The sequence below is a fragment of the Channa argus genome, chromosome 8 (genome assembly GCF_033026475.1).
Source record: "Channa argus isolate prfri chromosome 8, Channa argus male v1.0, whole genome shotgun sequence".
Classification (NCBI taxonomy): domain Eukaryota; kingdom Metazoa; phylum Chordata; class Actinopteri; order Anabantiformes; family Channidae; genus Channa; species Channa argus.
Genome location: NC_090204.1, coordinates 18,812,001 through 18,825,000, shown reverse-complemented (window position 1 = coordinate 18,825,000; position 13,000 = coordinate 18,812,001). Strand labels below are relative to the sequence as shown.

General features: G+C 42.2%; 1 protein-coding gene across 2 annotated transcripts in view; it reads left to right on the top strand.

Moving 5' to 3' along the window:
* Window positions 1-10,829, top strand: part of ror1 (receptor tyrosine kinase-like orphan receptor 1) — a 114,367-nt gene extending 103,538 nt beyond the window's left edge. For both annotated transcript variants that reach the window (XM_067514142.1, XM_067514141.1), the window contains 7 exons: window positions 746-1,063; window positions 1,179-1,424; window positions 2,472-2,686; window positions 5,902-6,081; window positions 6,652-6,879; window positions 7,035-7,399; window positions 7,724-10,829. In XM_067514142.1, the coding sequence (XP_067370243.1) occupies window positions 746-1,063; window positions 1,179-1,424; window positions 2,472-2,686; window positions 5,902-6,081; window positions 6,652-6,879; window positions 7,035-7,399; window positions 7,724-8,429 (2,258 nt within the window). In that variant the 3' untranslated portion in view covers window positions 8,430-10,829. The remainder of the gene's footprint in view (window positions 1-745; window positions 1,064-1,178; window positions 1,425-2,471; window positions 2,687-5,901; window positions 6,082-6,651; window positions 6,880-7,034; window positions 7,400-7,723) is intronic.
* The last annotated feature ends 2,171 nt before the right edge of the window (window positions 10,830-13,000 follow it).

Sequence of the window (13,000 nt, the reverse complement as noted above, 5' to 3'; positions counted from 1 at the left end):
TTTCATACTTTTCCTCACGTCTGTGTCTTTGCTTCTGCGTTTTAGTTTTGTGTGTTTGCGTGCATACGTCCTCAGAGGTCAGTCTGATGTGTATGTTACTGATTACATCCGTGCAGCTGTCAGCTTTTCCCTCTGAACCGTTCAGGGACAACGAGGCCATGAACTCAAATCTAAAACATCAAAGCCGAGTGTACAGTATGACTGAAAATCAACTATTATATGGTCAGAAGCTCCACATTCAGCGGACAGTCACTATATGAAATAAAATTTAATTTAGTCACCTTTACTCGTGTGTATTCACAGTTTTTTCACGCAAAATGTGCTGTAGGAGCATTCGGAAAACTGCCGACTTTACTTATCTACTTTCTAATTGCTTGTCCTCACTCCACCCTCATACGGAGCAGCTCTACTCATAATAACAGCCGCAGAAAAGTGTGTGTTTTTAATTACCGTACAGTGCAACTATAAATCACAGGTTTCAAACTGCAGCTTTCATTGTCAGTGTCCCTCTTTGATCCTATGTGTGTACATGCTCAGACGTTAGTAGAAGCGCGAGCAGAGAATAGTGTTTTTGTATTTATTTATTTTTAGATGAAGGAAAGGAACAATCCATCAAAGTCTGCAAAATGATTCATTTCTAATTCTCTTACCAAAAACCCTTTAAAGCTAACTAACAAATAAATGACCAAAAATCCTTAGGATTTCCATTCATCTCTAATACTCTGTGTGCCTCCCTTGTTGCCAGCGGCCTTCACCATGATCGGGACGTCCAACCACTTGTCTGATCGTTGCTCCCAGTTTGCCATCCCTTCTCTCTGCCACTTTGCCTTCCCCACGTGCGACCGCAGCTCGGGAACTGACAAACCCCGGGATCTCTGTAAAGACGAGTGTGAGATCCTGGAGAATGACTTGTGTAAGACAGAGTACATCATCGCCCGCTCAAACCCTTTAATCCTGAAGAGACTGAAGCTGCCCAACTGTGAGGACCTGGCTGCCCCTGACAGCCCAGAGGCTGCAAACTGTCTGAGGATCGGAATCCCTATGACAGAGCCCATTAACAAAAGTAAGACGTGTCCTCCTGCTTCTTTAATTAGTCCTTCATGGCCTAAGTGTGATTAAACTTAGGGCGGCAACTAACACAAACACCTAATGCATGCTCTCATCTTTCTCCCAACCAGATCACAAGTGTTACAACAACAGTGGTGTAGACTACCGCGGGACCATAAGTCTGACCAAGTCGGGGCGTCAGTGTCAACCGTGGAACTCCCAGTATCCTCACAGCCATTCCTACCTGGCTGTACATTACCCGGAGCTGAATGGGGGACACTCGTACTGCCGCAACCCAGGGAACAAGCACGAAGCCCCCTGGTGCTTCACACTGGACGACAGCGTCACCATGGACCTCTGCGACATCCCTGTCTGCGGTGAGAGACGGGATCTGGTTTGAGACTCTGATGAGACTCACACCGTATACACTCACTGGTCACTTTATTAGGTGCACCTGTACAATTTAATGCAATCCAATACAGCAGCTCTGCCAGGAATTCTCCTTCTAAAATGTCTTTTTCTGTTGTTTGTTTTATCTGCTTTATTTTCTTTTTTTGCAAATCATCTCCCCGGATAAAGGCCTTGTTAAGTGTTTTATATATTTTTTTGAAATGATCTCCTTGATTTGTTGTCTAAACGTCTCATAATAGGAAAAATTACAGCATTTTTTTTAGTATAAATAGGCTGTATTTAGTAAAATTAATTGCACCAATAAGAAAAACAATGATGCTTAATTTGACAGATCCTGTATTTACCAGATGATTTCTACGAGACTTTTGACATAATTAGGAAAAATCATTGGTATTTATAAAAGAAAATCTTCCTTGACATCGACATAAGATTGATACTTGATTTGAATTATGTTTAATTATTGCTTGACTGGCCCAAATTTGTAAAATGTAAACCTTTTTATTTGCCATTGTTACATTTGGGTTTTTAAGAAAAGTCTGAAAAGTGTAGCAAGAAAAATGTGGCATAAACAAACATCAGCCTCAGTCAGGTTCCAAAAAAGACCTAAAGGACATCTTCACCAACACCGAACGTTCTTCTTTTGGTGCTAGTTTGGGTAGTAGATGTCATAAATGCCATGACTTTCCTATATCAAAATATCTGGGTCCAGATGACATCACTTGGAGGAACCTTCAGTTCCGATTATGTCATCTTGTTGCTCATACTATGAAGGTTGGAATCATGGTCAACCTGCTTTTCCAGAACTCCTCCAAATGACATCATCTGAACTCCTAATGATGAAAAGCTCCTCAGGGTGACAATAATGTTTTATTTTGCAATGCTGGATCATGTTATTTTACAGGTCTCATTTGTGGAAATTGGGTCGAAATATGTTTATAACTGCTGAGTCTGTAAAGTTTTTGCATAAAGCTTTTTATTGGCTAATTGTTCTTCTTGCTTCATCCACTTTATAGACCATAAAGACAAGTCTGGCGGCAGCAGCATGGAGATCTTGTACATCCTGGTTCCCAGTGTGGCCATCCCATTAGCCATTGCCTTGCTCTTCTTCTTTATTTGTGTGTGCCGCAACAACCAGAAGTCCTCCAGGCCTCCTGCGCCCCGCCAGCCCAAACCAGTCCGAGGGCAAAACGTAGAGATGTCCATGCTCACGACTGCATACAAGCCAAAGGTAGGAAACAGCAGAGATTCTTTTCCGTGCCCTACTCAGGGTCTTCACTGATATAAATGTGGTAAAAAGTAGTAAAAACAGCCGCAGCACCACGAACTGCAACCTCAGACATAAAGATACAATTAAACCAACGGCATACAACAGATGTTGTGTTGGGCTGTATTAGTTGTAGTTAGGTGCATCTACTGAACACACACAGCATTTTTGGCTCGTTTGATGACTCAAAATGAATGGATGTCTCTCTTTATAAACCATATGAGCAGCCTGAGGAAGGAGCCAAAACACTGACACAGCCATCTGTGAACTGGGATATGTTTCAGCATGCTGGGGTTACGTGTGTGTGTGTGTGTGTGTGTGTGTGTGTGTGTGTGTGTGTGTGTGTGTGTGTGTGTGTCTCATGCAAGCTTTAGATCTTTATCATCCAGGAGGAATGTTCAACTGCAGCTCTTTTCCCGTTCTGTTTATTTCTCCCCCACTGTCTCTTTTTTTTTCTCATCTCTCCCTGACACACTCGTCCTCTCACTTAATCCATCTCTCTTTGTTGCTCTTCTCCCGTCTTTCCTTGATTCGCTTTACCCCTGGACCTCCTTACCCTCTCTCTTTGTAATGTAGATCATCAAGCTCCTTTTTTTGCCAGCCAACACGTAGCTCACATTAAGATCTGTATCACATTTCTTTCAAGGTTTCACACTCAGTCATATCAGGTCTACTCGTCTTTTTTTCCACATCATTTTGGTGGTGGGTGGTGGTGGGGTTATGTAGAGACAGTGTGTCTGCCCCTGCAAACCAGAGATGATGCTGAAGGTGATGTGTATAACGTTACCATCAGCAGCTGGGGAGAAAAATGCCTAATGTCACAGGAGCATCAAAAGTCATTAGTGTCTGTTTTATTTAGCTTTTTTTTTTAATGTAACAAAAGTTTAACAGGCCTGAAAATGAGTCTCTACACAGTGTTTAGAGGAGGTTCAAAGAGACGGGGTTACTGGAGATCAGAAAAGCTACAACGCTAAGCACGATGCTGATAAATATACTGTGCTCCACACATATCAGACTCATAATCGTCCATTATAAGATCTTACTTTACCCATGTGAAGTTTTCACACCTTTCCCATTACATGTATGTAACCTAAACACTAAAACCTACAAAACCGTTTCAAATAAAGGAGCATTTGCGTTGGATTTCTAGCTTTTTATTAAGTGGCAAACACTTATGTAGCAATTTAGTTCCGAATGTTTGAGTCGGTTCCCTTTCTTCCATGCTCTTATCTAAACCCTTGGATTAGGCTAATGCCAGTTAGCAAGCTTTGTTGCAGGGTCATCCAGGGGCCACCGGCTATGACAGTCCATTTAGAGATACACACACACTTTCATTGACATAACTGCTCCCCCAACCCTTGACCTCACCTAAACCTAATTCTTAAACCTCAATTGTAAAAGAAAGTGTTGGCTCTGAAACAGCCCCTTATAGGGGTGTGAGGCTCATCTCCACTTTGTCAGAATGTCCCCACTTCAGAATAAAATTCAAACTGGAGCATGCACACACAAAGACACACACACACAAACCTGCGGTGGCGTGAGGAGGATCTGAGGGTTTGGGTGTGGGGAAGAGTGGGGGGGGGTTTAACCAAAATCATAACTAAAACCATCTGTGTCTTTCATAACATCAGCAGGCCTCCATACTCTCATACACATCATCTTCACACACACCGAGAAACACACACATCCCCCCCCCCCCCCCCCCTCCCCCCCTCAGAGCTCATACAGTCTCCGTGTGTGTGCGTGTGTGTTTTTTCAGGAATTTCATTATTCATCTCTGTTCCGGGAATCAGAAAATTTCTGCCAACCTTTGCTCACCTTTTATCTTCTCCCAAGTGTAGTCACACACACACACACACTAACCTTTCCAAGATCACCTGGACAGCTCTCAGATAGGAGCATTTAGCTGGACTCAACCCCCAATAGAGACACAGAACTCCCACACACTCATAAACACTCAATTAAAGTGTTGGATACAATATCTGCGATTATGCATCTTCTAGTTGTGCAATTGTTTTCATTAGCTACACTGGTTTTTGGATCTGTACCACTGGAGTTGGTGGAAACTCCAGCTGTACACATAAAGAAGAATGCAAGCAAAAAAAAAAAAAATGGGTTTGGTCTCAATTTATTAAAGAATACTTTTGATGTTTTTCTTCAAGAAATCCCATGAGAAGAGCATGTAGTGTGTAGAGAGGACCAAAACCAACAATGTGACAGTTTACCTCAGTACTTTCCAAATTCTCTGCCCTGTATGTGACCCTGGCTCCACCAAGCTCATTCCTTTCAATCAAAGACCTGCGGATCTGCAAACACAAGTCACAAATCTGTTATTTGCCGAGTATTTTTGGCAGAAATCTACCTGGTTGAATCAAACTAAACTCCAGAGATGATTTTGCTTGTGATAAAAGGACAGTGTTGGCCATTGATGTTTGATACAGGGGAACAAGCTACATCTCTTTAATTCCACTGAAAGTTTCATTTTGAATATCACTATGAGTAATCTTTTTTTTTTTCTGTTGACATGATGTTTGTATGTAATCCTAACTAAGTGAAACACGGTTGCATTTTGCCCTCTGTTTCTCTCTCCCATCACTTTTTCATGAAGAACTAGATTTAATTCACTCGAACTGAATTACTCTGGTATAACACCACAGTTTCAGCTCAGTTTGATTTAGTTGAGTATTTTTCAATGGGCATGAAGGATATGAAACATTTAAAAAAAAAAAAACATTGTCGTCCTTCGCAAATAAAGTTAAATCTTCTTCTGCCGTTTCTGCAGCTGATTCTGCAAATTTAGTGACGAGAGAATTAATTTGCTTAGTCTTGCTAAATGCTGCTAAGCTGTCAGATAAATTACATCTTCAAGGTGTGGACATGTTGCCAGATTTTAAAATTTTCCCACATCAGAAGGAAGGGAGTCATTAGGAGCTGATGTAATGGGCCGAGACTGATTATGACAATTATCAGCTCTCCAGGCTGTACTTTTTCATTACAAGTCAAACACATATTTGGTGTTATATCAGGCAGTTTGCCTGCATTAAATTAGAAACAGTAATAGAGAGAGAAAAGAACACTGGCCTAACAAAGAAAATAATGATCCAGTTTTCCTGACACATTTCTATCCACTGATCTTACTTGTCCTTCTCCTTCTTTTCTTAACCTCTGTCTATCTGCAGAGCAAGGCCAAAGAGCTCCCCCTTTCGGCCGTGCGCTTCATGGAGGAGCTTGGAGAGTGTAATTTAGGGAAGATCTACAAGGGTCACCTGTACCTGCCTGGCATGGATCAGGCACAGCTTGTAGCCATAAAGACCCTGAAGGACATCTCCAGTGCCCAGCAGTGGGGCGATTTCCAGCAGGTACAGAATCGATCACTGCCACCAAACCTTCTTCTTCATCCTTTGAAATTGCATTATAATTTTCTAAAACCGTGTCTGTTACTAGTGAGAATACAGATGCAATGCCAATTATGGTGCAAAGCTCCTTTAAGGCTAAATAATACTTTTAAAAGCCATGTGTCTATTTGAAAATTGTGTGGGTTGCTATACTGCTATTTTAAGATATGGAACAATGGCTCTTTACACAAGTACGGCCCTAAAGCATATGGGGGTGAGGGAATGTGTGCGTCTGAAAATCACCGAACAGTAAATAAATTATTCTAAAATGGTTTATAAAATGAACTAACTACATGCAGATTGTCCAGATATATTTAGTAAAGGAGGATTGATTCTGGGAAGTGTAACTGGGAACCCTCCCCCCCCAGTACTGTTGAAAAGTGGTTGTAATAATGGATCGATTCAGTATAAAGCCCACTACTAACCTTTTTCATGGATCTTATAAGACCTCAGTTAAGCTGGAAAAATCACTTTGAGTCACCAGAGAGTGTCTTAAACGTTTCTTACCAGGTGCTTTTCTGTTTGCTAACGCAGGAGGCTGCAGTGCTGACGGAGCTACAGCACCCGAACGTGGTGTGCCTGCTTGGGGTGGTGAGCCAGGAGCAGCCCGTCTGTATGCTGTTTGAGTTTCTTCCACAAGGCGACCTGCACGAGTTCCTCATCATGCGGTCGCCACACTCGGATGTCGGCTGCAGCAGTGATGAGGACGGCACGGTGAAATCCAGCCTGGACCACGGAGACTTTCTTCATATGTCCATACAGGTTCGTAAGCTGCTTTGCCAGGCTGATGGGGCTTAAGATAAGTTTTTGGTCTTTGCTGTCAAGTTGCTCTTTCCCCTTCTTTGTGTACCCAACCTAGTGCACTGCTACTTTTCTTCTTCTAAATCCTGCTTTTCTTTATGACTAATCAAACTTAGGTCGCTGCTGGGATGGAGTACTTAGCCAGTCACTTCTACATCCATAAGGACCTTGCAGCTCGGAACATTTTAGTGGGCGAGCAGCTCCACGTCAAGATCTCAGACCTGGGTCTCTCCAGAGAGATTTATTCCTCAGACTACTACTGCATCCAGCCCAAAACTCTGCTGCCCATCCGCTGGATGCCACCTGAGTCCATTGCCTACGGCAAGTTCACCACAGACTCGGACATCTGGTCGTTTGGAGTCGTACTGTGGGAGATCTTCAGCTACGGCCTGCAGCCCTATTATGGTTTCTCCAACCAGGAAGTGATGGAGATGGTGAGAAAGAGGCAGCTGCTGCCCTGCCCTGAGGACTGTCCACCAAGGTATGTCCAATCCCGTGTCCGATATCTACAGAAAGGGACAAGTAAATTATAAAACGCTATAGAATACATGCCTGGTGCACTGTGCTCTGTAAAGCCTACAAACGCCCAACAAATGGCTTCATGCAAAATGTGGGCTTGCACATGAAATAATTGATAATAATAATAAAGAACTATTTTAAGAATATTCAGACAGTTTCTAAATGTATACATTTATTATATAGTGTGATTTCAGTGGTAAATGTAATTTTTTGATTAAAGAAAGACTTGTAGTGACAGTGTTACAGTAGTCGTGCAGTTCGTGATAAAAATCTACATTTTCCTCAGGTTCTATAGTTTGATGACTGAGTGCTGGCAGGAGGGCCCTGCACGTCGGCCACGCTTCAAGGACATCCATGTCCGCCTGAGAGCCTGGGAAGGCCTGTCATCTCACGCCAGCTCCAGCACGCCCTCTGGTGGTGGAGGAAATGCCACCACCCAGACTACCTCGCTCAGCGCCAGCCCCGTCAGCAACCTCAGCAACCCCCGTTACACTGCTGCTGCTGCTGCCGCTGCGGGATACCTCTACCCAGCCCAGGCTATTCCGTCCCCAGGCCAAATGGCTCAGATTCCAGCCTGGACGCCCATGGCGGTGCCCCAAACTCACCAACGCTTTATCCCCGTCAACGGATACCCCATTCCCCCAGGTTATGCAGCTTTCCCAGCCCACTTTGCCCCCCCTGCCCCTCCAACCAGGGTAATCCAGCACCACCTGCCCCCTCCTAAAAGCCGCTCACCAAGCAGTGCTAGCGGCTCCACCAGCACAGGTCACGTCAGCGGAGTGCCTTCCACCACCGGTTCCAACCATGACGCCAACACGCCGCTGCTCTCTCACTGCATTATGTCGGGGAGCGGCGGAGGCCAAATTCAGGTGTACGGACATGTTTCCCAGAAGGGGATGGGACCATTGGACCACACGTCACAAACATCAGCTCTGCTCGCTGCTGAATCTGACGTACTGATGTACAACTCAGTCACCACCGCAGACCTGTAAATAGACTTGTACCCACACACTCTTTTTGCTTGGGACCCAAATATGAGAGGTTTTAGCCTCTCATCCAGGGACCTATACTGATACACAGACCCAACAGGAACAGGCCTGCAAGCACATCTGGGTGTGGAAGAAAGCTTGGCACAGCTACATGAGCTGTTGGACTTTTCAATGCCTTATTGTTAAAAGCAAGTGTACTTAGTATCATGGTTTGAAAATTGTGTTATTATTTTAACCTCTGTGTAAATACGGTACATATGTCCTGAATGAATGAAATACAAAGATATATATATTCAAAAGAACATTAATTATGGAAATCAACTCAACAACAACTCTGTGTCAGTGAGCTGTTTCCTCTAGGATGTGAAGGAGGATATGACATTTATTTAGGTGCCTATTCACCGAGATCTGCCTTGCTTGCTGTTGGATATGAAAGCAAACCAAGCTGCTGTACATTTGCTTGTACAGGTAAAACAGCACGTTTACCATGTGGCTAAAAGAGCCGGAACGGGAAACAGCAGACCAACAACCAGAAATGAGGTGGATTTTACTCATTTCGTGAACCCTGCCCTTTGGACTCTTAAGTGGAACTTTAGTGTGTTGCAGCCAGACGGCTAACAGTTAAAACGAGGGCTTTCATGCATCATCATTTTCACACAGAAATGACATCTGAATGTTTGTGCGCAACCTCATTACGACTAAGTGAGGATTTTTGGCAGCGCACACACACACACCCAAACCCTTGCCTTTTTCATTTTGCTACGAATCTTCAGTATATGAGTAAACAGACCGTTATTGCCTCTCGGATTTCTGTGATCACCCTCTATCTTTGCCTTCAAAGCTGGCAGCAGACCACCCCCTAATCAACAAATGAAATCACACGCCAGTCATTATTTTCCACAGCGAGACCTGGGTCAACTTTACTGTCGGTAAATGAATTGTGAATTACTCTGTGTGAAATGAATTACTTTGTCTTATTGTCCTATATTTTTATAGTAGCTGTCTTGTCATACACATGGACGTACATTAATAAGGACTGGTAGAAACTTAACACTCATACTGAATATTCCTTTTATTTCTTTTTACACCACATAAAAATGTTTCACCTAAATAAAACCGACAATAATAAGCTGAGAAGAGATTGTAATACTTCTGCAGCGTCATTTGTGACCTTTGCTTTTATTTTAATTTATTTTTTCCCACCACTAGTACCAACTGTTGCAATTTGAAAGTGATGCAAACAGGAGTGTGAAAGGTTTTAAAGCAAGAAAAATGGATTAACCAGTGTTTTCTAGTTACAGCTGTATTTTATTTGTCCAGTTGCAGGTCGTCACAAACAGGCTGGATGCATTTGCTCCTTTGTGTGAAATGAAGTGTGTGTTTGGTAAATTTGTAACTCTCAGGCCGGTCATCACACAAACGATGCCTCAGCCATCATGAGGGTTTAATTAGAAGCACAGCTAAATATGAAGCTTTCATTATTGAGAAATGTCATAGAGGACACTGTGGTAGCAAAAGAGTTTTTGATATTACGTGTGATTATTGTTATAAAATTGACCTAAACGTCTAGACAATCAGTGACATTGGCTTTCAGTCAGCTGTAAGCACACGTCTGTCATGATGCAAAGTTACCCCAGGTTACACTGTGGATGTGCAGAGCACAATGGACAGTAGATGGCTTAAAGTGGCCTGTGGCACATCTTAGAGGGCGACTTCACCAATTTTCAACTTGCTTTCTGTGGCTTCAGTCGGCGTTTAAGTGTACACAAAGGCTTTTTATCTTCCCTCTGACCTCCCTATTTACCAATATTTCTCTGCTTCTAGCTGTAAATCTCCTGCAGATGACATCACCCAGAGGAGTTTTTCCATCATTGGGAGTTAGGGTGACATCATCCGAAGGAGCAGGTTGCCCATGATTACATGCTCCATAGTATGAGCAACAAGATAACTTAATCTGAACTAAAGGTTCCTCCAAGTGATGTCATTTGGGGGGTGGAATTAGAGGGTTGCGGCAGAAAGGGCATTCGGTGTAAAAACTCCAAATCCACGTGTGGAACATGCTCCACCCCTGTGGCGACCCCGGAAGCGACAAGCCAAAAGCAGTTGATCTACTCAGATTAGAACCAAAAGAAGCAAGTTCAATATCAGTGAAGGCGTCCTTTAAATAGTGAGGTCTAAGTTGGCGATTGTGGAATGTAGACGGATAAAACTTAGGTCTGATAAATCGTCATTTTGAGCTGAGTCCAAGCTAGAATTATGTTTGGAAACTGCCCAGTCCGTGTTGGTGAGAGTAATCTAGCAGCTGTCAGTCTGAGCTGTACATAACCTGCTATAATTTATTCAAACCAGAGATTGTCTCTGATTGATAGCAATAAAAAGGGAGAATCTCTTGTTCAGCATCAAGGAACTGATTCGTTTTTGTTGTTTTTTTATTCATTTTAAATTAATTTTCCCATATAGTTTTTTTTTTTTTTTTTTTTTTTGATTTCTGCCATTTGTCTCTGTGCTTTATCTTTTTTATTCCTCTAAAGCAGATCGAGCAGACCTGGGCATCCGAGTTTGTACGTGATCTTAATCATGGAAAGGATTTCTGTGTACTAATATATGAGTGCAAAAACCACTTGTACAAAAGACTGTGAATCTTAATCAAGTCAAGGTGTTTTTGTATTTGGCAAAGAAAAAAAACATTTTGTGCCTTTTTTTTTGTTTAAACTTAATCCTTTACACTAAATGTATAGATCAGTAACAGTGTACATGCTTATCCTTTTGACCAAGAGAGGCCTTGTCTTTGTATTTTGTCCGAATACTTTTTGCACAGATGTTTTGTATTGCAAAAACATTTATTAAATGATAATGTTTGGTTACCCTTGCAGTGATGATTAGGTTGTTGCTCTTCAGCTTTACTCGCACAGTATTTCAGAACTGTAATGACAGAGCGGATCCACTGGGCACCACCACATCATCATTCCAGTGCGTTTTCTTAGCTTTGGCTCAAACTCGTAGTGACCATCCTCCACCAGGTGGTGGTGCCCTTTAGCTTTTTGTATCAGTGATCCCTGTGAGCCATAAAACAGCTGGAAACGATATTAGTTCTGCAAGAATTTGGCCAAACATGGAAAAGTGACTGTAGTGTATAATGTTCCTCTGTGCTTGCTTGTGTGCATTAGTGTCTGTGTGCACGTGTGTGTTCCCCCTCATTCCCTGCTCAAACTCACATTTTGGTCTTTGAATGAGCTTAAAATGAACCAAACCGTATGTATTTACATGCCCAAAAAAAGAGCGAGAGAGACGATTTGATGTGTTGAAGGCCTTGCCATTCTTCATAAACCCCCGTCCTTTTGCTGGTCAACCTAATTACAGTAACCAGGCACAAAGTAAGAGCACTGATTGCCAACATTTTTAGATAATGAAACTCCCATCAGTTTGCTAGTTGTGTCCATTTTTATCAAATATTTTTCTCTTAAAGGTGTAAAGATGGATTTCAACACAGGTTAGTGACTTATAATGTTTTTCTCATTTTGGTGACATTTCTTTTAAAATAAATTCCCTTTAAGTGTAGGAGTTTGAGTCCTTAATTCCCTCTTATCGTCTTTTTAAGCATGAATTTTCTGTGACTTTGCAGACAAGAAGCAAAAAAAGGACAGACACTGTTAGAAGTGATACAGAACGGACTTATAGGACATTTTCTGCTGCAGCTCTGGAACAATTTGTGTTATGAACGAGCAGCAGTAGCAGACTAAACTCCCATGACTTCCTCATCAGAGGCACAGTGCTTTGAAACTATTAGATATAATTTCTCCCAAGGCGAGCACAAAAATCATGTGCTATGCTTCAAAGTGCAGCGACAGAGAGATGGGAAGAGAAGAGGGCAAAGAAGAAGGAGGAGGGTGGAAAAGTTAGGTGATGGACTCTTGTAGAGCACGAATTACAACATCTGTTCATCTGTCAGTCTCTGATGTGCTGGAAGACATTTTGGACCTTAACAATTTGTGTGTGCTGCAGCTTCTTTGCACCAAAACAATAACCAAACCTCTGACAATATGAAACTTTGCATTTCACTTGGACAGTTATAGTTCTGGAAATGTGGTTAAATGAGGTTAAAATTCACAGGTTTGCAGATAATCAGGGTTCCACAACTGATTTGAAAGATTCTCGTCTTTTTAACAGCATTTCTTTGCATGTCCTTAGCTTTATTATGGACACAATCTATTTTCATAATTGACTAATTTATGAGTTGTTTCTAGCTGTTTAGTCTTTAGACAATAGTAATGGTAAATGTTAGCAATGTGATCAAATCAAACAAATGTAGCCTTCAGGTTTCTTCAGCTTTTCTCTTAAGACTCCAGGAAAAAGCTTGTGAAGTTTGATTATTTTGTCACAGACATGCAGACCTACTGTCCAGAAACATACTATAGTCTCTTATTTTAACCCATTGATGTAGAGACATTGGTTTTATTAACACTGGGTGGAACTTTACAACAGTAAACATAAAAGAAAAAAAGGCGGGAGAACGAAAACTCAAGTGAACTTGTTGCTAAGCAGCAGTGACATGATGAGAGTTAAGTTTTGCAGCC